Genomic DNA, 26,989 nt, shown 5'->3' with positions numbered 1-26,989 from the left:
AAGGGGTCAATCCAAGAAGAAGATATAACAATTATAAATATATATGCACCCAACATAGGAGCACCACAGTACATAAGGCAACTGCTAACAGCTGTAAAAGAGGAAATCGACAGTAACACAGTAATAGTGGGGGACTTTAACACCTCACTTACACCCATGGACAGATCATCCAAAATGAAAATAAATAAGGAAACAGAAGCTTTAAATGACACAATAGAACAGATAGGTTTAATTGATATTTATAGGACATTCCATCCAAAAACAGCAGATTACACTTTCCTCTCAAGTGCACATGAGACATCTTGGGTCACAAATCAAGCCTCAGTAAATTTAAGAAAATTGAAATCATATCAATCATCTTTTCTGACCACAACGCTATGAGATTAGAAATGAATTACAGGGAAAAAACGTAAAAAACCCAAACACATGGAGGCTAAACAATACGTTACTAAATAACCAAGAGTTCACTGAAGAAATCAAAGAGAAAATCAAAAACTACCTAGAGACAAATGACAATGAAAACATAACGATACAAAACCTATGGGAGGCAGCAAAAGCAGTTCTAAGAGGGAAGTTTAGAGCTGTACAAGCCTACCTCAAGAAACAAGAAAAATCTCAAATAAACAATCTAACGTTACACCTAAAGGAACTAGAGAAAGAAGAACAAACAAAACCCAAACTTAGCAGAAGGAAAGAAATCATAAAGATCAGAACAGGAATAAATGAAATAGAAACAAAGAAAACAATAACAAAGATCAATAAAACTAAAAGCTGGTTCTTTGAGAAGATAAACAAAATTGATAAGCCATTAGCCAGACTCATCAAGAAAAAGAGGGAGAGGACTCAAATCAATAAAATTAGAAATGAAAAAGGAGAAGTTACAGCAGATACCGCAGAAATACAAAGCATCCTAAGAGACTACTACAAGCACCTCTATGCCAATAAAATGGACAACCTGGAAGAAGTGGACAAATTCTTAGAAAGGTATAACCTTCCATGACTGAACCAGGAAGAAATAGAAAATATGAACAGACCAATCACAAGTAATGAAATTGAAACTGTGATTAAAAATCTTCCAACAAACAAAAGTCCAGGACCAGATGGCTTCACAGGTGGATTCTATCAAACATTTAGAGAAGAGCTAACACCAATCCTTCTCAAACTCTTCCAAAAAATTGCAGAGGAAGGAAGACTCCCAAACTCATTCTACGAGGCCACCATCACCCTGATACCGAAACCAGACAAAGACACTACAAAAAAAGAAAATTACAGACCAATATCACTGATGAATATAGATGCAAAAATCCTCAACAAAATACTAGCAAACAGAATCCAACAACACATTAAAAGGATCATACACCATGATCAAGTGGGATTTATCCCAGGGATGCAAGGATTCTTCAATATACTCAAATCAATGTGATACACCATATTAACAAATTGAAGAATAAAAACCATATGATCGTCTCAATAGATGCAGAAAAAGCTTTTGACAAAATTCAACACCCATTTATGATAAAAACTCTCCAGAAAGTGGGCATAGACGGAACCTACCTCAACATAATAAAGGCCATATATGACAAACCCACAGCAAACATCATTCTCAATGGTGAAAAATTGAAAGCATTTTCTCTAAGATCAGGAACAAGACAAGGATGTCCACTCTCATCACTATTATTCAACATATTTTTGGAAGTCTTAGCCACAGCAATCAGAAAAGAAAAAGAAATAAAACGAATACAAATTGGAAAGCAAGAAGTAAACCTCTCACTGTTTGCAGATGACATGATACTATACATAGAGAATCCTAAAGATGCCACCAGAAAACTACTAGAGCTAATCAATGAATTTGGTAAAGTTGCAGGATACACAATTAATGCACAGAAATCTCTTGCATTCCTTTCCACTAACAACGAAAAATCTGAAAGAGAAATTAAGGAAACACTCCCATTTACCATTGCAACAAAAACAGTAAAATACCTAGGAATAAACCGACCTAGGGAGACAAAAGACCTGTATGCAGAAAACTATAAGACACTGATGAAAGAAATTAAACAGATGCTAGAGATATACCATGTTCTTGGATTGGAAGAATCAATATTGTGAAAATGACTATACTACCTAAAGCATTCTGCAGATTCAATGCAATCCCTATCAAATTGCCAATGGCATTTTTTACGGAACTAGAACAAAAACTCTTAAAATTTGTATGGAGACACAAAAGACCCCGAATAGCCAAAGCAGTCTTGAGGGAAAAAAACGGAGCTGGAGGAATCAGACTCCCTGACTTCAGACTATAATACAAAGTTACAGTAATCAAGACAATATGGTACTGGCACAAAAACAGAAATATAGATCAATGGAACAAGATAGAAAGCCCAGAGGTAAACCCACATACCTATGGTTAACTAATCTATGACAAAGGAGGCAAGGGTATACAATGGAGAAAATACAGTCTCTTCAATAAGTGGTGCTGGGAAAACTGGACAGCTACATGTAAAATAATGAAATTAGAACACTCCCTGGCACCATACACAAAAATAAACTCAAAATGGATTTGAGACCTAAATGTAAGACCAGACACTATAAAAGTCTTAGAGGAAAACATAGGAAGAACACTCTTTGACATAAATCAGAGCAAGATCTTTTTTGACTCACCTCGTAGAGTAATGGAAATAAAAACAAAAATAAACATATGGGACCTAATGAAACTTCAAAGCTTTTGCACAGCAAAGGAAACCATAAACACGATGAAAAGACAACCCTTAGAATGGGAGAAAATATTTGCAAACGAATCAACGGACAAAGGATTAATCTCCAAAATATATAAACAGCTCGTGCAGCTCGATATTAAAAAAAACAAACAACCCAACCCAAAAGTGGGCAGAAGACCTAAATAGACATTTCTCCAAAGAAGGCATACAGACGGCCAAGAAGCACATGAAAAGCTGCTCAACATCACTAATTATTAGAGAAATGCAAATCAAAACTACAATGAGGTATCACCTCACACCAGTTAGAACGGGCTTCATCAGAAAATCTACAAACAACAAATGCTGGAGAGGGTGTGGAGAAAAGGGAACCCTCTTGCACTGTTGGTGGGAATGTAAACTGATACAGCCACTATGGAGAACAGTATGGAGGTTCCTTAAAAAACTAAAAATAGAATTACCATATGATCCTGCAATCCCACTACTGGGCATATACCCAGAGAAAACTACAATTCAAAAAGACACACACACCCCTATGTTCGCTGCAGCACTATTTACAATAGCTTGGTCATGGAAGCAACCTAAATGCCCATCGACAGACGAATGGATAAAGAAGTTGTGGTACATATATACAATGGAATATTACTCAGCCATAAAAAGGGACGAAATTGGGTCATTTGTTGAGACGTGGATGGATCTAGAGACTGTCATACAGAGTGAAGTAAGTCAGAAAGAGGAAAACAAATATCGTGTATTAACGCATATATGTGGAACCTAGAAAAATCGTACAGATGAACTGGTTTGCAGGGCAGAAATTGAGACACAGATGTAGAGAACAAACATATGGACACCAAGGTGGGGAAAGCCGTGGGGGGTGGGGGTGGGGGTGTGATGAATTGGGCAATTGGGATTGACATGTATACACTGATGTGTATAAAATTGATAAAAAAAATGCAAGTCCTAACTTGGTAATTACCTTAAATGTAAACAGATTAAACACTTCAATCAAAAGATATAGACTGACAGAATAAATTGAAAAATCATCCAGCTATGCACTGGCCACAAGAGAAACACTTTAGATTCAAAAATACAAATTGGTTGAAAACAAAATGATGGAAAAATAGATACCATGCAAACAGTAATCAAAAGAGGAGTGGAGTAATTGTATTAACATGAGACAAAAAACACATTAAGACAAAAAATGTTACTAGAGACAAAGAAGGATATTACGCAAGAAAAGGAGATAAAAGACATTCATATTGGAAGGGAAGAAGTAAAACTCTCTCTATTCACAGGTGAAATAATGTATACAAAAAATCCAAAGAAATACACATAAATACTATTAGACTTAATAAACAATTTAATAAGGTTGCAGGATACAAGATCTACATAGAAAAGTCAATTTTTATGAACTAGCTGTGAAAATTTTGAAATTGAAATTTAAAAACAATTCTATTCACATTAAAAGAATAAACTATTTAGGAACCGATTTAACAAAAGAAGTTCAATACTTGTATATTAAAACTACAAAACATCAAGAAATTAAAGAAAAGTTAAATAAATTGAAAGATATGTGTTCATGGATTAGATGACTTAATATTATTAAAATGGCAATGCTTCCTAAATTGTTCTATATATCCAATACAATTTTTATTAAAATCTGAGCTGATTTTTTTTTAAGAAATTGACTTGCTGATCCTAAAGTTGTTTCAGAAATTCAAGAGATCCATATTAGCAAAAGCAATCTTGAAAAGGAGGAACAAATTTGGAGAAATGCTTTCTGATAGCAAAACTTAACACGCAATTACAATAATCAAGCGTTTGTGGTACAATCATGAAGATAGACATGTTGATTAATAGACCACAATTTATATTTCAGAAATAAACTATTCATTTTGCTCAATTTTTGACATGAATGTCAAGAGAGTTCAATGGGTAAGGAATAGTCTTTTCAACAAATGCTGCTGGAACAATTTGATTTCCACATTCAAAAAAATGAAGTTGGATTCTTACCTCATACCATATACAAATATTAACTCAAAATGAATCAAAAACCTAAACGTAAGAACTAAAACTATACATTTTTTAGAAGAAAACATGGGTGCAAATCTTGAAGACCTTGTATTAGACATTGATTTCTTGACGCAAAAACCTAAAGCATCAACAGACAAATAAAAAACAGACAAATAAGACTTCATGAAAATAACTTTTGTACTTCAAAAGACACTATCAAGAAAATAAAAAGACAACCTACAGAATGAAAAGAATTATTTGCAGATTGTATATCTTTTATGTAACTAGCATCCAGAATTTATAAAGAACTCTTACAACTCAGTAATTAAAAAAAAAAAAAAAGAAAAATGAAAGGTATTCAAATAAACTTTTCTCCAAAGAAGATATACAAATGGCCAATAAACACATGTAAATCTTCTGAGCATCATTAATCATTAGCAAAATGTAAATCAATGCCAAAATGAGATAATAATGCACACCCGTTACTGTGGTTACAATTAAAAAGACAGATATTGACAAGTGTTGGTAAGAATTTGGAGAAATCAAAACCACCATACAGTGCTGATGGGAATGTTAAATGGTACAGTCACTTTGGAAAACAGATTGGCAGTTCCTTAAAATATTAAACATAATGTTAACACATGGCCCAGCAATTCTACTCTTTTAAATATACACTGAAGAGAACTGAAAACATGTTCACACAAAAACTTGTACACAAATGTCCGTAGCAGCATTATTCATAACAGCCAAAAGATGAAAACACCCACATTTCTATCAACTGATGAATGGATAAACAAAATGTGTGTATCATACAATACAATGATATATTACTCAGCCTTACAAAGGAATGAAGTACTGATATATACTATAATGCAGGTGAATCTTGAAAACATTATGCTATGTAAAAGAAGTCAAACATAATAGACTACATAGTGTATGATTCTATTTTATGAAATTTCCTATATAGGCAAATCTAGAGACAGAAGTGAGAATATTGGTTGCCAGAATGCAGATATGGGGGATTAGGGTGTTACTGCTAATGGTTATGTGGGTCTTTGTGGGTGATGAAAATGTTCTGGAATTCAATAGTGGTGAAGGTTGCACACATTTATGAATATATTAAAAACAACTGAATTGTACATTCTAAAAGGGTGAATTGTATATTATGTGAATTATATCTCAATAAAAGCACTAAATCAACATATATTAGTTCTGCTATATAAGCTTTCAAAGAGAAAACTTTTACAATAGTTGTATTCAAGGGAAAATTGAAAAGTTGAAGAAACTGCAACACACACTACAACTAAATCCCATAACAATGCAACAAATCCTTTTAAATTAGGATGTGTTAATTAATTAGTTAAAAAATTTTTACAATTTCCAGTAGAGAGTCTTTTCAAGAAAGTATTAACTGATTGGGTGATATTTCTTAAGTAAATTCTAAAAGTAAGCAAATGTGTATGGTATAACCCTAATTTTGAATTTCCATTAAACTGTAAATAAGAATTATTATTATAATATTATCATAGATAAAATGGAAATTCAGAGTTCTTGCCAGAAAACCTAAAACAACATATGGAATAAATAAAACCTTGGTAGTATTTTCCCTTCATAACAATGCTGTTTTTTTGAACATCAACTAATTATAATAAAATATTAAGTTTAGGGGAGTCATAGAACTAACCTCAAAAATAAATTAGGCAGAGCAGTTACTGATAACTAAGGAAAGTGGATGCTTTTATACTTGAGCCTAAAATTAGATTATCAAGTTAAGTAGTTCTGTTATCTGACTTTCAGTCAATCCTGATTGCTTTAGCAGCTTGAAAAATGTGGAAGAATATGCAGAAGTACATATGATTAAAAAGTAGTTTTGTTTATACAGTTTTCAACAAAATTCCAATATCATTTTTCATGATGAAGCTACGCATGGACCATTTTGATATTAAACTGAATTGCAATCATATAGCAGGCATGAAAGAGTACATTCTCAAAGTGATCCACCCAGGCAGACTCTTTGGTTTATACTTCTGCCTCTGAATATTTTGAGAAAATGTTGAAAATTGTATATAGTTTTTTTCTAGCAATCCCATTTGAAATTTATCTCTATGTTATCCTAATGCAAGGTCACAATATGTTAAATCTTCCTACAAAGTATACCATGGAACATTAATATTAAAATCGTAATTTCATCTATTTATGAATAAATAACTCTACCTCTGCCTCTATCTAACTTCCATCTCTAACTATAACTATACTACTAATTTTCTCCCATGTCATCCCTTGCCTATTGGAGAGAGATTAAAAGATGAAGGAAGGGAATTAGTATAGTGCCTGGCATGTACCAGATACTCAAAAAAGATTGTTGAATAAAAGGAAGCAAAGGGAAAGAGAGCCGTCGAGAGCTGTCAAGAGGTCTGTGAAAGGGAAGGTTGGGAGGAAAAGGCAGGTCTGTGCAAGGCTTTTAGGAAACTCTTTACTCTCAATGTACATTAGCATGAAAGGAGCAATAGGGCTACATCTACAAATATAAGCCAGTTTGATGAAATATTGTTAGAAGAAATCATACAATCACCTATTTAAAAATAACCCATTGTTTGAAAGTGACAGACTTCATCTGTCTCTGCTTTGAAATGTGAACAATGAGTAATGTTTTATACCTACTCATTAAAAGTTGGTGATTATTATTATCATTATCATCAAAATCAATATTTAAAAAAAGAGAATAGCTATTACTTAGTGCCATACAGTCTGCCTTCTGCAATCATCCTTTCTTTCAAGAGCTATGTCTAAATTAATGACAATAGAATCACTCTAGAATTGAAACTTTTGGTAAAACTAACCAGGAGTAACAGTAATTTCCATAGTGTAACATGAGAACTAATTTCAGTATTTCAATTCAACGAAATATTTTTATCAGAAATGTTTGGAACTAGTTTTGTCACAAATTATACAGATATTCAGGAGTAAAATTTTAAATGAAGTCCATTTCTTTGATTAATTAATATTCACATATTTTCTTCTACTGTATGTCCCCAGGTTTATAGTTATATCTTTGACCTACTATAATTTTTTTGGATCTGTATTTTGGAGTGATGATCTTTTTCCAAATACTTTGCCAAATTTCACAGCACAATTTGTTTAATAATTCATACATATTTGTTTACCTCTGGTTTTGATTATTTTTAAATCATATATTAACTTCAGGTATGCATTATGGTCAGCTTATTTACTATTTTACCACATTGATCTATCAATTTCTACACACCTACCATCTTGTTTTTGTTAAACCTTTATATATTCTGACATTTGCTGACAAAAGTCTTTCCCCTCTTTTTGTTACTTTTCTAAATATTCTTATTTTTTGCATTTTAAACACATTAGAAAAAGCTTAAGAAGGCCAAAGTCAATATATTTGGAAAGTATTTAATATGAGTTTTCTAAAGTTCCCTATTTCTTCCCTCTTATCTTCTAAGATATTGTTACATTTGGAGAACAGCAACAAATATAGACAGCAAAGAAAATGCAGTTTTTGTTAATCTGATATAAATTCAAACTGTGTAAAGCCTTCAACAGTCAGTTTCTTCAAAATGCAAACTGTTAAAATTTTATAAATTTCACTTGGATTCTGAATAATAGGTAAATACTATATTCCATATCTTTACTTATAAGCAACAATATAATTAGATATAATTGTAGTTAAGAACATAAAGCATTTTTCGATTTACTTGAATGTTGTCTTATTAAATGAGCATTGCAGTTCATCACTTTGTAAGGTGTTTTCTGTTTTTAGCTTGGTGATATTTTGGACCAGTAATAAGTGATTATCAAGTGAAGAAATCAATGCTTTAAATTGTCTCTGACACACAGCACTATTTAGAATCATATTTATAGCGGATGGACCTAGGAAATACACCCTGTGAGCATGAGCACCATGAATAACACATGCAGACATCTATTATATAAATATTTTAGATTTGTTTAAGAAATTACATGCTCTTATTTAATATTCTTAGCAATTCACATTCTTACATTCACATTAACATGGTAAATCATATTGCTAATCTTTTAAAATTGAAGTATCACATTTTATGTGAACTGGAAGATAGAAACTTTTCAGCCTTCTGGCTCAAGTTCTGATAGTGATACATATTGATTATTATAAAACCCTATACAATACACGTTTTTAAATCATCCATGCCTCGAGATTAACAAGCACCAATCAGTGTTCTCTACTGAAGGCTCCTCTCGAAAACTACTCAAGAATTTCAAGGAGAGCAAATTGCAATGAATTGTCGTTCTTAAGAGCCTCAAACATATGACAAAAAGTCTGCAATTGAAAGTGTTGACTTTGATCTATACAGCCCTTTGCTGTTTCACATTGGACATTTTTTCGTCCCCCATGGCAGCAAAAATCAACAAGAGTACCCTTCCCAAATGTTTTCTTTTTTTCTTTGAACTTTGGCCAGCCAGGGGGAAAATGTCCTCAGATGAGCAAGGATAAATTCAAGGTTTTCAAGGGTTTTTTGTTTGTTTGTTTTTCTTCAAGGTATAATATCAAGCCAATGTATACCAAAGCCCTTTTTTTCTCTGCAGCCCAATCCCAAATCCTTAGTCTTTGAGAGAGATCTGAAGCTTTTTTGATGTAGCAGCCACTAGCCACACATAGCTATTGAACACTTAAAATGTGGCTAGTTGGAACTGAGATGTGCTGTTATGTGTAAAATGCATGCCAGATTTCCAGACTTACTATGAAAAGAAATGTAAACTATCTTATAGAAAATTTTTATATTGATTACCGGTTGGAATAATGATATTTTGCTTATGTTGGGTTAAATAAAATATATTGGTAAAATTAATTTCACCTATTGTTGGTTTTTTTTTGTTTGTTTTTTAAATGTGGCCCCTAGACAATTTAAAATTATATATGTGTCCTTCATTATATTTCCAGTGACAGTGCTGATCAAAATCAATGATAATAAATTACTTGAACTTCAAGACTCCTGGGCTATATTCTCAGATAGACAATTTACCTAATGAGAAAGTTGCCTTTTCAACAATCAATTGTTATGTGTGTCCTTGAAAAAACACCTGTTTGTAAAGTATATTTCAATAGAAAACTTCTGCCTCATAGTAGACCCAGCTTTTGATATGGCATCTGCAAATGAAAGTAAAGTAGTATTTTATCATTTTACTGTGTCAGTCAAATAGTATCAATTTCAAGGCAATGTAAGAGAAGAGTGATGTATAATAAAATTATGCTTTATGAAATCAGGGTTACTATTCTTATTAGCTGTAGCAGAAGTAATGTTTATGGCTCATTTAAATGTTCAAGCCATGATTTGCTAACAAGCAGCTGACCAATATGTCACCTAGAAATACTATTTATTTCCCTACAAAGATTTTTTAAAAGACAGTAGTATATACCCAGAACATAAAGTTTAAAGTATGCATTTTTTTATTCACAAATTATATACTGTTTCAAAGCTATGCCAAGAGTTTTTATCAGAATGATAACACTAAAGTACTGCACCCATTTTCTAACTTTAATACACTGCATAGCCTCAAAAAGATACTAAATTTTCTACTAATTAGTCTACTATTATGTGATAAATAGTGTCACATTTGTTTCTTTTTTTTCTTCATTGTAAAAAAACATTAAAAAACAATATAATTTTATCATAAGGCATGTTTTTTTCTAGTTCTATGTGTCACTGTATAATACATAATATGGTGGAATTAACTTGTTATACATGATCTAAAGAAGGCAATTTTAGATAGTAAGATATGCAAATGCTTCATTAGATTTAATTCCTTTCACAAATATTGCTCTATGACATTCTAGAGTCTACTATTAGTAATCTAAAACAAAACTAACAAAACTGCATATTGATTTAGTCCTTTGGTCTGAGAATTTAGGGAGATACTATATAAATTATAACATGAAGTGATTAATCTTATGGCCTGTGCTATAAATTTTTCATTTTGAAACTTACACATGCATTTTCATTAACACCTGGCCATGAAAAAAAAAAAGATACCTTATGAGAAGACATTACTTTTCTTACTAATTGACATATGAAAAACTCCATATCTATCATGCATAAGGATGAATTACATTTTATGTTCACAAACTCTTATTAACTAAGTAGTTGGATGAAGATAGGTGAGGTGATTCATTTGGCTGAGAGATAACTCATTTCCCCAGTCTTTCCTAGAACCTTCCACTTCAGCCTACTTTTCCCCCCACATTCTAATCTCTAAACAGCTTCTCCTGACTCAAATTCAACATTTCAAGTCTAAAGTAATGAACTCCTAAATTACAGCTGACCCTTGAGTACTAACAATAAATATGGAAACCTCTCTCAAGAACAGATCCCTGAGAGTTATCTGAAGGCCAGAAGGGTAATAAAACACTGTAACGATATGCCAACACTCAGCTTGGACAACTGAACATTACTATGGACAACGAAAGACTGCAGGTAGACAAACCAGTTGACATTCTATTGCTCAAACCCTAGACCTCAATGAAAACAGAAAATGTAATTGATATATTATAGCTAAAATTCTCACCTTACATTAAAACATGCCCACAAAAAAGGAAAGTACTCTTGCAAGCAAATTCAATGAAATGTATTAATTTATAAATGTTTATTAATGTATGTTTTCCTCAGAAGGAGGTACAAAAGAATTTGCTCTGAATGAACTGACAAGTATATATTTGCAAGTTCTTCCTTGGGGACAAGTAACGCATACCAGAATTAAAAGTAATTCTCTTACTATAAGAATTTGCATGTATATATCTTATTTACTGTGAGGGAAAAAGCCTGCATATTTTTGTATTTAAGAAAAAAAACTCAATGTCATCCCTGGTTATCAGTCACCCTTCAATAGAAGAGCTAAATAAACGAAATGATCTTAGTTTTATAAATTTATGATTAGAGTCGCAGAGGGCTTTTTCCTCTTATAAACTAACACTTAACTACATAAAATATGCCTAAGAAATTGTGCTACGTGAGTTAAATAATAGCAAGTCTACTGAAATGAGTTGATGGAAAATGGATATATAAAATATGGTATGAAAATTATCATAGAATGTAACTACAAAAGGTACTATGGTGTTTCAGTGCAGTTGGACGCAGAGCCCAGTTGCATATGAATATACTAAATAAATATCAATTAGAGCAAGATTTAAAATATGAGTTTAATTGCAATGATCATTACTCATTGGTGTATTGATGAAGGTTCAAAAATCTAAGTAATAGTAGTGTTTTATACAGGGAGAGTGCTTTAATTCATTTTATCAAATGAATTTCTATATTATTTAGCCTTTCTTTGCCTCAGTTGCTATCTCTGCAAAAATGGATAAAATGATAGAACTTACACATAGCAGTGGTGTATTAAGGTAAAAACATTTGTAGGTTATTAGGGACAGCGTATAGAACTGTACACACTTCTGTTTTTTTTTTAAATTTGTGATTATTATTATTATTATGTTGTCATGTTTTAGCAGCATGACTTCTCCTGAGGCTTAAGCATAATTATGATTACTAGATTTTTTTAATGAGGGAAAGAAGAAAATAAAGACTCTGAGTTTAAATGACTTGGCCAGTATGCATCTAGTCAGGTGCAGAACTGTCATTAGAACTCTAGATGTCCTGGCTCACATTCAAATGTTGTTTCCACTATGCCTCTGAGTAGTTATGCTCAAAACACCTTGACTTTGCATCACAACCACAAAAGTATCACCATGACTTTATATAGCTCTAGTTTCTGAACAGTATCTATCATGGGACACATAAAAACTAATGAAAAGTGGAGAGAAAAAATGAAAAGTACATGCAATGCATCCACTTTCACCTGAATAACCCATGTAAATGTTGAATACTCAAGATTTTCATGGGGAGTAAAATATTTAGCTTGAAATTCTGCTAGTTAGATTGTAGTTAAAAATTTATCATGGACATTAAAACAAATTACATAAGATCACAAGAGAACTATGCCAATGCAATGTAAAAAGACCAAAGCAACATTGAAAAAACATTTAAAATACCAAAAATAATAACACATGCTGTTAGTATTGATGATATGTCAAAATTAAAAATTAAAGGGGAAGTTCTTTACATAACGATTTAGATTTTTATGACTGATTTCAGAAAAAATTATTCTTTGAGTGCTATTTCCACTCGGTCAAAATATTGATGGACTGTAACATATTTTAAAAGTGTGTGAAGTGAAATGAATTATTGTCTTAAATAGCAATGAAACAATATGATAGATCCATCCTGAACTATGAAATATGAAATACACAATAAAGAAATTGGTGCATATACACAGAGAATGCAAATATATTTGGAACATTCAAAATATCCTGCATCATTTTAAAACTTTATCAGCACAGTAAAATTATATACATTTTAACTGATTGCTTAAACTCCATATTTAAAGATATTTGTTTTCTGTTGACCATGACTTAGTATAGATTCACATGTAATCTATATATATTTTTTGGCAAAGAAAATGCATATTATTTACAAGTTCACAAAGACTGTCAACTTGGATTATTTTGTTAGGCATGTATACAGCATTCACGGTTTACAGATCAATTTCAAATGAAAATGTAGAAAAGTAGAATTATATATTTAATGCATACTCAGACAAAATCCTGAATATGCTTATACTGTCAGAGGAGAAAAATGAATAATTAAATTCATAGGTAATTTGAAAGTAACTACTGTAAGTCAAATAAATGACTACAGGGTCACATTAACATCTAAAGATTAATTACACATAACCTGGAAAAAGCATCCAGTTATATAAGATATCCAAATGACTGATACCTTTCCTAGATATCAGTTCATTTTAAACATATTAAAAATGTGTTTGAAGCAAACAGTTGAAATTGCAATGTTTTATGAGAAATGAAGAGGTCAAAAGTTCTTAAAACAAACACAAATTCATTTTAAAATGATAAATGCACCATGGTTATGATTTGTGTTGATTTCTACTGTACCTTTCTTTAGTCCAGGAATGAAAGCTAAAAAGAGAGTTTAACAAAGTTAAGTACAAATAAATATTTTCTTTTATTCCCAACATGTTACATTAACTAAGTAAATGTAAATTGTAATATATTGCAATATATGTTCAACATCATTTTTTAGACAATGTGATGACTGAGATAGATAAGGTAGAATACTGATAACCCATAAAAATCTATCTCCTATAGTATGTTTTTCTAAACTCAGACCAAGCCTATGCTATATGCTGACCTCTTGGGAAGTAATGATTGGTCCTTCCCCTTAAGGCAATGTATCGTTGAACTCAACATTTTGCAAGAACTCAGTAGATTTTCTAGCTTCATTGCCGATGATAACAAAGTATAGTCCTCTATTAAAATTTCACTTTTTCTCCTGGAGCCTCCTACAGGAAATGTAGCATAAGGAAAACATTGTTTTTGACTTAACAGGTTGTATTTCCTCCAAATCCGATTTGAAAAAATCATGGGAAAAAAGAAAACATCAACGGATACTAATATTAGATGGCCCAATAGAAGTATTCTTATCTTGGTTAAGACACTTTTTCTATAATACAGCTATTTTCATAACTAAAATTTCATTTATTTCTCACAATTAAAAATGGGGGATTCGAGATCATTATATTTATTATCCAGATAAATAAATTCTAGCCCTGCATTATTAAGTGATTTCCTTCAAAACACTGTGAGATCATGCTTGATCTAAGACAAATAGCAAGGCCTATTTTTAAACAAAACAAAGTAATTATATATTTATAAATACTTTGATATGTGTTGATCTGGAAAAATGAATCACAGATTTATTCTTTGTAAAATTTTAAAGCCAACAGTAAAAATGATTTTCTGATATATTTAATAACACACATCTAAAGATAAAAACTTTAAAGATAAACATTTTGAACTTGTTAAAAATCAACTTTGGATTAAATTCGAATATTATGAAACTAAAGATGTATGAAATGCTTAGAGAGAGGGAATAGGTCAAAGACAGAAAAATGGAGGTGAAAGTAGTGTTTCTATGTGATAATATGGATTAATTATAGAGCATTGCACAACATTTTAAGTTGTGCACATTTATTTTTCATCATAAGGTGTTTTGTCTATAAGCAATGTAATTTAATGGTAATACAAACCAAAGCATAAAGAAAAAAAAAAAGTAGTGCTTTCACAAGGCACTTTAGGTAGAATTGATCTTCTAAATAATATTCATCAACCCTGCACCACTCAAATAATGGTTCTACTTCAATGATAAGTCTCTCACTCTCTGTCACACACACACACAGTATTTTAATTTATTATTGGAATTAATAATCAATTCCTGTAATACTTTTTTAAAAATTCCTGTAATATTTAAATGTAGAGTTTTCAATATACTGAAGTGAAAAAGAAAGACTGTTTTAAGCAGAGAAGTAATAAAGTGCTTGCTTTCATTTTTAAGAATGTAATTTCAGTGCGGTCTAGACCTAATTATTAAAATCCTTTCCAATTTGGTAACTGAAAAGGTCAGAAAAAAAATGTGATAGGTCTAGACTTATTTCTAAGGGTAAGGAGGTACAAATAAAAAAAGCAAAACAAGTGACATGACAACAGTGAAAAAGAAAACAAACACATTTTAAAAATCCATCCCAGGAGACATTTAGCTCCCAAGCTGAAAAATGAAAATTGGTTTATAAACCAGTAAAGTCAAATATTGATCAATTTTCTTTAAAATTCAGGACAATAAGCAGATTCTGCATAAAGTTTTCAGGACAGTTCTGAAGAGAAACAAATTCATCACATGAAAAATAGTCAAAAAGGGAATAATTTCCCCCCTCTAAAGCAATATTAAGCACTCATATGCTGACACAGAAATTAATAGATACATTCATTATATTAGGAAGATTTTTTACATAAAGTTCATTTCCAAATGCATTCCTAAATTTCAATTGCTTCCTAATGTTTAAAGGTTTACCATTGATATTTTTGAAGCATCCATACTGCTCAAGATTTTTGCAAGATCAAAATAAGGATAATCCTTGTCATTTGAGATACTAGAATCTATGTGAATCACTATGACTGAAATGAATTTTTTTACTAATTAATCCAACCAAAGTTATATTATGAATGAGTATATCATTTATGTGTAACTTGAAATTTTACTAATAAATAAAATAAATATATCTAACAAGTTAAACTTGCTTTCACCAAGAAAATTGTTTTCAGGTTATTAAATATTCTGCAATGTATTTAATAATAAATGTATTAATTAATAAATTTAAGCCATTAATAGTTCAGGTATCATTAGTTTTACTTACACAAATGCAATAATCACATAAAAATTTAAGTTTGTGTACGTGCTTACTTTGAAATATACTTGAGGTTTTAAAATTACTTTCTAAATTTATTACTCAAATATCTTAATTAGTAAAGGAACGTAAGTAATTAATTAGTAAACAACATGAATTACTGGGAGCCTTGTACTACAAAGTTTAAATTAAGGAATCACATTTTACAGTAAAAAATGCAGCTTCTACTTAAGTCACATAAAAATTACCAAAAATTATCACAAGAACAATACCAATATATGCTTTATTACTCTATACAAACATATTTTAACATTTCCTTCATAATCCTAACATAAATGTTTAAATACTCAACATGCATTAGGAACATCTGGCTAAATGTGAAAAAAATAATGATAAATAGATACTGCTTGAATAGCTTAAAGGTCAACAGAGCTCACCACAAAATTGATGGTGTTGCCTTAATGTTTGTTGATCAAATATCATGCAACAATCTATTACTGCCATTTACTTCAAAAAAGTAGTAACAATTGCAGTTGTTTTATCATGTATAATTTTTAAAGTCACATAATAAGGCTACTTTAATGAAATTTTAAAAGGTCATTATCTTGGGGGTAAGTAAGATTTGAAAACATTTTTAAAGACATTCATTTGGAGATAATCAGATATCTTTGCCACTATAGTCAATTGAAGGATAACTTTTTCTATAAGTATTAAATAAATATTTAAATATTTATTTATTTAATTCATCACCATGTCTCAGTACATTACAGTGTTTACTATGCTTCCTAATATAGAGAAAAATCTGATAAATCAAGATTCAATTCACCTAAAACCTAACACATATTCTAAGTTATGGACTAATTTTTGAGAACAAGTTCCTCATTCATTTTCTTATGCCAAGCCACACAAGAGTTTGTACTGAAGGTCACAGAATATAGCTGAATTGGTATAAAAAAAAACAACAATGTACTTGAAGATTGTAATGTCAAATTAATTGGCCAATACCTAGTTTTCTTTGAATAATGCTAATTTTGAAGCGTTCCATAAGATGTGCCAAGAAGATCCAATTCTTCTTGATGTATAATCCAAATCACCCCAGTGCATCTCCTGTTTATTGCAAAACTAATAAGCTACAGCATTATTGTACTTGAGTCTGAACCACAAAAATAGTGAAGCTCAAATCAAATTTTCTGTTCAAATTGTGTGAAAGGTTACGGCTACAAATGCAAAAGATGCAAGGTGATTAGTATAATGAGTACCTTATTTACAATAAAAACAATGTTGCAAGTATAAAATAAATTTCTCATCTCTGTATATTAAAATTTCCATTCATGTCGGTCCTGAGTTTCTATAAAAGTTAGTTTACTACTGGATTAAAGAAATATTCAGGGAATTCGCTGGCACTCCAGCTCCAGTGGTTAGAACTTGGCAGTTTTTCTGCCATGGCCTGGGTTCAATCTCTGGTCGGGGACCTAAGATCCCACAAGCTGCGCGGTGCAGACAAAAAAAAAGAAATATTCATTTCAAAATTGACAACTAAAGTCATAGTGTTGGCTTTATTGGAGAGACTAAAACCTAGAAATTAAAAGGAAACGTTTTCACTAATATGCAATTACCATTCTCTACATTAATAGGATTTTGGTTAACCAAACTCATGCTGTGCCATACCAAATGGCTCATTTTCCTTCTTAGCCTAGAGTTGTACATATTTTTAAGTTTCTGAAGTTAACACATTTTTCTTATTACAAAATATTTCTAACCCATGAACTATTGGCTGTATTTTCTGCCTTTTTATTTAGGGGATATCTTTGGGACCAGAGCTTAGAGCTGTATGTCTTTTAAAATTCCTGAAATTAACTCATTTTTCCTATTCATTACAAAATCTTTCTAATCCATAATCCATTGGTTTTCTGACCTTTTATTTAGTGGATATTTTTGGGACCACTATAACAGATAGTACTTTCAAATGTCATTTTCTTTTTCATGTTGACGGTGTTTGTACTTCAAAGAGCACAGAGGTACAACTTAAATTTTATCTAGAATAAAATAAATTCACAGGCCAAGGACCAGAGCCCTTAGAAAGTCATCTGATTCAACATTCTTAGTATACATATGAAGAAATGAGGACAAAAGAAATGAAATGACTTAAAAAGTACAAACTTGCAACTAGAAGATGAACAAGTTCTGGAGATTCAAGGCACAGCATACTGGTTACAGTCAAAAATACTATATGACATACTTCAAAATTGCTGAGACTAGCTCATAAATCTTCTCGCCTCAAAAAGAAATAATAATTATGTGACATGATAGAGCTGTTAGCTAAAGCTACAGTGGTAATCACATTGCAATATATATATGTATCAAATCAACATGTTGCACACTTTAAACTTACACAATGTTATATGTCAATTATATCTCAATAAAAAATAAAAATAAATTTAAAAAATAAAAGGAAATGAAATTACTTAACTATGATCCACACAACTAATTAGAGGAAGAAGTAGAATTAGAATTCACATTTTCTCTACCAAAGAACTCACACACTATGAAATGTTTTATTGATGGTTTATTGATCATTTCCAAGAGATGGAAACAATATGTATATCCAAGCCTATTTGCCCAAGATAAACATTTACTTCAGGGAGTATCAAAAAATCAGTGCTTTTAGAATATATTTTGGGGAAATGCCAACTTAGATGAATATTAAATGTAATTTACCCTTTCCTGTACACACCAATTGACAAGGGCAAACAAGAGAAGAGCATACTTTACGAATCAAAATCTTGATTTGGCAAATTAAAAAAAAAAGATAATTCCTATTAAAAATAGTAATTTGTAAATTAGCTTGGTCCTGGAGTGTTATTCCTCCTTTCCTTAAAGATTTAAGTCAAAAAGTTCAATCTCAAAATCTGACCTTAATGTTTTAAATGGTTCAGAAGCATACGGAGTGAATCTAGCCAATCATAATAGTTCCTTTTGATAGTTACAATTAAGAGAAGAAAAATTCTGAGATGTACAGGGCCAGATACCTTAGAGAATAGGACTCCTGTGAACACAGATACTTTGGCTTCACTTAATCACTTTGTAAAACTGTTCTAAGCAGCACAAATGCTAATTCCAAATACTTCTGGTTTAGTTTGGTTATTTAAGGGAGAAGATCCTTCTTTTAAGAATTGTGCTGCAAATTCCCTGGTGGTCCAGTGGTTAGGACTCCAGGCTTTTGCTGCTGAGGGCCTCGGTTCCATCCCTGGTCAGGAACTAAGATCCTGCAAGCCGCACAGTGCTGCCAAAAAAAAAAAAAACAAGCAAACAGAAAAACAAAAAAACCCAACCAAACAAACAAAAAAACACAAAAAAATAAAAAAACTATAAAATTAAAAAAAAAGAGTTGAGCTCATTCCTCCAACTTCAAAACAAACAAACAAAACAAACAACCAAACAAACCTCAAAGAAACTGAAACATGAAGGATTCTGAACTTTTCAAGAAAGCAAAAGTTTGAATATAAATGTTTTCACAGTTCATTGAAAGGACCTACCAAGGCCCTAGTTACATTATCCTGAGAGGTGTATGAAGCTGTTCTGAAAATAACACAAATTTAAATGATCTTGAGAAATTCCAAAAACAAAAGCCTGAGGGCTGGATCCATTGTCTTTTCATTTGGCAAAGAAAATACTAAAAAATCAATATTTCTGAAATCTGCCTCTAAGCTATCCAAAATGTTAGAAACAATTGTAGCTCTCAAATATTTCACACCTTTTAATACTCAATCTGTTCTTGAGTGAATGAATTCTAAATTAAGACCATTTTAAAATAGGACTTGATGGTGTATCTGGTCTTTGGGTCCATAGAGAAATTGATTTTTAAAGCATTTTCCTTTGCCTGATTTAATGCAGACAAAGTACATACCTCCAAGGTAATAGTGTACAATTTGCACACTACTAAAGGATTTAAGTTTTTAAATCTCTTCTTTGTGAAATTTAATATGATTTTCTTTTAATCAGTTTATCCAATTTTAGAAGCTTTGACTGGCTTGTCAATGACCATGAGTTGTGCACACAGAAAAATAACACAGATAAACCTTAATTAAATCTAGAGACATGTGCTAAATGTACATGTACTAGTTTTATTAATATAATGAAACTTTCTTTTAAAAATAAGTTACTTTTTAGATTAAAAAACTTTTGAAAATATTCCCTCACATTTTCACCAAACTGTTTGCTCTATAACAAGCTAATTAAAAAATCTGCTGTAGTAGCAAGAAAACAGTAGGTAATTAAAATCTCTGTATGGCATAAGTGTACATGATATCAGGGAATGGCTTTTACTGAAACACTTCAGATTATTAGTTCATTAGTGGAAATCAACTTTGTGAATTCCAGAGTATTTTGTCCTTCCACATGAATATATGCATTGCTAAAAATATTAGGCTCTGCATACCATTTAAAGTACAATTTAGAGACAAAGATGTTTCATTGGAGAAACATTTATATTTATAGTATATGCACATCTATATTTATATTATAAACATATTCTGTATATTTCTTATTATGTATAATGTATATATGTAGTATATGAAATAGGAACCAGGAAAGGAAATATTTCATATAATAACCATTTGAAAAATACCTGATTTGATTCTATTTTGAGCAGAGGTTGATACATTTTTGTACACAGGAGCATAATTTTTAAAAATCCATAAGAAATAGCTAATTTCAATAAGATTTTATCTTTCACTATCATTAAATATTATATGGCTCTCCAAAGCAATGTTCTATTAATTTCGCTCTAAAATTCTCTGAAAAATGAGAAAGATAGTGAACACTATTTATTGATAGTATTTTTTCTCCCAATGCATCAATTTAGAGAGATGTACCTGGATGTACTACTTAGAAAATTCCAAGTAAATTGGTTATTCTATGATGTATCTCTTAATATTTACATATCACATATTTAAGTAGATAAAATGACTGAAAGAAAAAGTTTGGTGTTAGAAGTGCAATCTGACTTGATGATTCTCTTTATGAATATGTTTTCATCTCATATGCTACGTTAGTGCCTAGGAAGTTGTGATTTCTTGTAATCACAGTGAATTAATAACAGTTTAAATCATAGTACCAAGTTGGTATTTTTAAATAATTGGAGACTTTTCATTTATTTTCTATTTTAGAGTCTTTCTCTCTAATATATATTTTGCTGGAACTTTTTGTGACAGAGTACAGAACACAAGCTTTGGCAGAAATTTTCATTCTTGGAACTAACTGGCTATTCACGTGTTGTATTTTAACATTTGGGGAAAGGAGTTAACCTTGAAACAATAGGCCATTTCTAAAAAATAGTCTTAGGCTAGTTTTATTTTTTCAACTATTTGGGACATTATATTGAAGAAAAAATGAAAAGTAAATTTATTGGAAGACCTATTTTTCCATTAGGACAGTTAAAAGAATGAAATAAAATCCACATTTATGTTTGCTTGATATCAAAAGAAGTGTGATCGTTTTTTTTTTTATTTTAGATCTAAATTATTTTAAAATCTAGTGTTTAATGGCCATATCCATGTATAATTATTATCCATAAAATTATTCAGTTTTATATTTCAAATGTCAATGGATAAACCTGACATATGGACATCTGGCTATAGATTTTAGGAATAAACAAGAAGAGACATTTTCCATGTGGTGTAACATTGGGTATCTACTGTGGAGAACCAATCTCCTTTGGTGATATGTTGATAAATATTTTACATCAGCAAAGAACAAAGAGTAAGAGACAGTGCCACAAACATGAAGAAGAAATGAAAAGTAGAAATAAGCTATTTCAAACTGAATTAAATAAAAGTTTATATGCACAGGAAGAGGAGGAGGAGTATGAAGGACTTATGTTATCAGCCTGACAGATGAACTGACTACATAAGACATGTTAAAAGGTTTTTTGAATAAACCAAATGCTATCTGCCTTAGACATCATCTTCACTTCATGATTAGAAGACACAGATTCAAGGTAATGGCTCTTTGAATACACAAAATATAAATATTATATTTTGGTATTTGCAAAAGAAAAGCATATCAGTTAGAGACAAAATATTGCCTAGGATCTACTTTTTACATAATAAGAAAGAAAATGTAAATCTTTCACATAGTATAAATTTGATTCTGTACTTGCTTGAGTTCTTAAGTATTAATCTCTCCCTTTACTTAGCTAAGTTTCTACAAACATAGAATGATAACATTTCTGCTAGCCAGGTTGGGGAAATGATACACAAAATGTGTCAAATATGCAGATTAGTATTGCTAAGAATCTGAAATTTAGCCTAAGATAATCAAAACATGACCAACCAAGACATTTATTTAAAATGTATGCCAGTCCTATCTAGTCCTCTAATGTTCATTGCACTCAGATGAAACATTATGACACAAGGATTTGTAAGAAGAGACAATTACAATATTCTAGGCAGGTCCCTGGATCCCCTGATCCCTAAGTAACAATACTTTCCTATTCTGTTTCTACGTTTGTACTGGATCATGTAGGGAAGAAACCAGTGTTCACTCAGTTTGCATAGTTACAACTCATTGTAAAAATTCTAAAAGTGATTCTACATGTTTTTATAAATAGAATTAAATTCAATTTGTATTTTATTTCTTTAAATTAAATTCAAATACTACATGCACTTTTATTTGTAAAAATTGAAGGGAAAATTTTGTAATTAAATTAAATACCCAAACCACAATGTATGTTTCCAAAAACAAAGTAATCTGATCTTTTCCCTGTAATTTGAAACATTATACCTGGATTTCAAGTGTCAAGGGAAAGAGAAACATACTCATTTTTAAAATAATGAATACTACTTGATTTAAGTAAGACCTAAGAATATTGTTTTTTTCTTACTAGAAGAGTTTTTTGGGGTTTTTTTTTGTTTGTTTGTTTTTTAGAATATATATTATCCCTTAGGTTGACGAAGTTAAAAAAAGAATTTGATGTGTGGATTTTGAACTAAATATGCATGAATTTCTAATTCTTATTTTTTAAACTTTACTTCCTATAAATAGTTAACTGAATAACATCAAAAATAACCAAACCTAGTGCATCATTACATATTTTCAACATAAAACCATATATGGTTATCAATAAACTCTGAAGACTATCACAAAACTCTCATTTTGAAAAATAGGCACTTTCAGGAATGGACACAAAACATTCCTAGCTATCAATTGGCTCTTTAGTTCAAATAATTTAAATGAGATACAATAGAAAGAAGATATAGGATAGCCTCATCCACCAGAGGGAAGACAGCAGAAGCAAGAAGAACTACAATCCTGCAGCTTGTGAAACAAAAACCACATTCACAGAAAGATAGACAAGATGAAAAGGCAGAGGGCTATGTACCAGATGAAGGAACAAGATAAAACCCCAGAAAAACAACTAAATGAAGTGGAGATAGGCAACCTTCCAGAAAAAGAATTCAGAATAATGATAGCGAAGATGATCCAGGACCTCGAAAAAAGAATGGAGGCAAAGATCGAGAAGATGCAAGAAATGTTTAACAAACACCTAGAAGAATTAAAGAACAAACAAACAGAGATGAACAATACAATAACTGAAATGAAAACTACACTAGAAGGAATCAATAGCAGAATAACTGAGGCAGAAGAACGGATAAGTGACCTGGAAGACAGAATGGTGGAATTCACTGCTGCAGAACAAAATAAAGAAAAAAGAATGAAAAGAAATGAAGACAGCCTAAGAGACCTCTGGGACAACAATTAAATGCAACAACATTCATATTATAGAGGTCCCAGAAGGAGAAGAGAGAGAGAAAGGACCAGAGAAAATACTTGAAGAGATTATAGTTGAAAACTTCCCTCACATGGGAAAGAAAACAGCCACCTAAGTCCAGGAAGCGCAGAGAGTCCCACACAGGATAAATCCATGGAGAAACACACCGAGACACATAGTAATCAAATTGGCAAAAATTAAAGACAAAGAAAAATTATTGAAAGCAGAAAGGGAAAAATGACAAATAACATACAAGGGAACTCCCATAAGGTTAACAGCTGATTTCTCAGCAGAAACTCTATGAGCCAGAAGGGAGTGACATGATATACTTAAAGTGATGAAAGGGAAGAACCTACAAACAAGATTACTCTACCCGGCAAGGATCTCATTCAGATTCGATGGAGAAATCAAAAGCTTTACAAACAAGCAAAAGCTAAGAGAATTCAGCACCACCAAACCAGCTCTACAACAAATGCTAAAGGAACTTCTCTAAATGGGAAACACAAGAGAAGAAAAGGACCTACAAAAACAAACCCAAAACAATTAACAAAATGGTCATAGGAACATACGTATTGATAATTACTTTAAATGTGAATGGATTAAATGCTCCAACCAAGAGACACAGGCTCGCTGAATGGATACAAAAACAAGACCCATATATATGCTGTCTACAAGAGACCCACTTCAGACCTAGGGACACATACAGACTGAAAGTAAGGGGATGGAAAAAGATATTCCATGCAAATGGAAATCAAAAGAAAGCTGGAGTAGCTATACTCATATCAGATAAAATAGACTTTAAAATAAAGAATGTTACAAGAGACAAGGAAGGACACTACATAATGATCAAGGGATCAATCCAAGAAGAAGATATAACAATTATAAATATATATGCACCCAACATAGGAGCACCTCAATACATAAGGCAACTGCTAACAGTTATAAAAGAGGAAATCGACAGTAACACAATAATAGTGAGGGACTTTGACACCTCATTTACACCAATGGACAGATCATCCAAAATGAAAATAAATAAGGAAACAGAAGCTTTAAATGACACAATAGACCAGATAGATTTAATTGATATTTATAGGACATTCCATCCAAAAACAGCAGATTACACTTTCTTCTCAAGTGTGCATGGGACATCTTGGGTCACAAATCAAGCCTCAGTAAATTTAAGAAAATTGAGATCATATCAAGCATTTTTTCCAACCACAACACTATGAGATTAGAAATGAATTACAGGGAAAAAAAGGTAAAAAATACAAACACATGGAGGCTAAACAGTACGTTACTAAATAACCAAGAGATCACTGAAGAAATCAAAGAGGAAATCAAAAAATACCTAGAGACAAATGACAATGAAAACACGACGATCCAAAACCTATGGGATGCAGCAAAAGCAGTTCTAAGAGGGAAGTTTATAGCTATACAAACCTAACTTAGGAAACAAGAAAAATCTCAAATAAACAATCTAACAACAAAAAAAGAAGATGTAATTCAAAATTAATTATATAATCTAAATCAAGGATTTTAGGAGTCATAAATATATAATAGAATGCAGTACTACTACTAATAAACATGTTGCCACTAAACCTAAAAATATTAATATGTGTGACTTCTTGACAAAAAAATGTCTCAAAGAACAAATCCTTTACACAGGTGAAACTATTTTCAGGCCATGTATAATCCAAATCCAAACATATCCTGGGGTAACACAATGCAATACATTTAGGGGCATATAGTAATTTTGTAATAAATTATCTCACAATATTTTCGGTCAAAATTTTTTGTTTAAGGCTAATGTGCTATGGTATATTTAGCAAAAGATTGCACAAAAATAACCTAGAATAGTGTCTGGCATCATTAAGCACTTGACAAAAATTTGTTGAGTGAATGAAAACATGTTGAATGTTTGAGTGTCAATATGTCACAGTCACCCTGTGACACTAATTCCAGCTCAGTGAAAAATAATGAAACCAAATCTAAGGATGAAAGAAAAAAGTCTATAATGTATGCCTGTATCGAACCCATTTCTCACCCTCTTGGGGCAAATTTTCTAAATGGTCTTTTTGTCAGACTTTTGTATAACCTATTTCTGTTATAATGAACATCCTTCTGCATCACTGCCTTGGTTTGCCAGGTCATGAGTTCTCCACCAATAAGAACTTCTGGAACCCTACATTCTTCATGATTTTTAATCTTAAAAGAAGAAAGAATACTTTTTGCCTACTCTGCTTTGTTTAGGCAGAATTCCCAAATCTAAAATACCAAATAAAGCATCTCTGACATTCATTAGACCAAAAAATATTTATCATGTTGCAGGACTTGCTATATATTGAGAATACTTTGGTGAAAAAAAAGAACATGGTCCCAGATCACCTGGCACTTATATTCTATTAAAAATATGTATCTATTGGAAGACATGCTAATGTACTGGCTTCTGTTTAGCATTTTTCAGCAGTTTTGTCCTGTCTTTGGTATGCTGTCTAAATGGCTTAACCTCAGTGAGTCACTTTAAAATGGGCAAATTAGGTGTCATTTTCCTACAGGTCATTGATCCAAATTATCTCTATATAAGTACAGGTACAGATCATAGAACATCAGGTCAATGGAAGAGTACATTCAAATTTCACTTGATTTGCAGGTACTTGCAATCACTTTACAAGCCTTAACATTAAGAATGTAAATATTTTAAGTACTATTTCAAATGGAAGAAATGCCTTCTTTGGTTTTCAAAGGACATTTAAATCATAGACTGTCTCAGCAGAAACAATTATTCAAAAATAGTTTATAAGGCAATAGAGAATGTCTAAAAGATGCTGTAGGTAGTACCATAAAATAGAAAAAGAAATTTCATTCTGTTGACCAAACGGTTGGGATGGATTCCATTTTATGACTTTTGAATTTGATAGCATTGTTAAAGAATCTAAATTTGACTATTGAGTAGAAAGAACACTGACCCAGTTTTCAAATACCTATGACTACACTCCTTACTTGGTATGCAACCTCTACTGACTTAAACTACTTTGCCAGGTCGATACATGTTTATAGTTCAAGCAATTAAGATAAGAGTTCACCATCTTATATTTTCATTAAGTAGTGTTAATTAGGACCAAATTCAGAATGGATATTTATGACTATAATACTTGCTATCACTTCTATATGCTGCATT

General features: G+C 31.4%; 1 protein-coding gene across 1 annotated transcript in view; it reads right to left on the bottom strand.

Moving 5' to 3' along the window:
* The window catches only part of PCDH11X (protocadherin 11 X-linked), a 694,007-nt gene that overhangs the window by 92,847 nt on the left and 574,171 nt on the right, over positions 1–26,989 (bottom strand). Inside the window, exon 7 of the mRNA XM_068533257.1 lies at positions 13,735–13,758. Coding sequence (XP_068389358.1) covers positions 13,735–13,758 — 24 coding nt within the window. The remainder of the gene's footprint in view (positions 1–13,734; positions 13,759–26,989) is intronic.

Source organism: Eschrichtius robustus, chromosome X (genome assembly GCF_028021215.1).
Source record: "Eschrichtius robustus isolate mEscRob2 chromosome X, mEscRob2.pri, whole genome shotgun sequence".
NCBI classification, from domain to species: Eukaryota; Metazoa; Chordata; class Mammalia; order Artiodactyla; family Eschrichtiidae; genus Eschrichtius; species Eschrichtius robustus.
The sequence above is the reverse complement of the archived record's forward strand: the minus strand, read 5'-3'. Positions and strand labels throughout refer to the sequence as shown.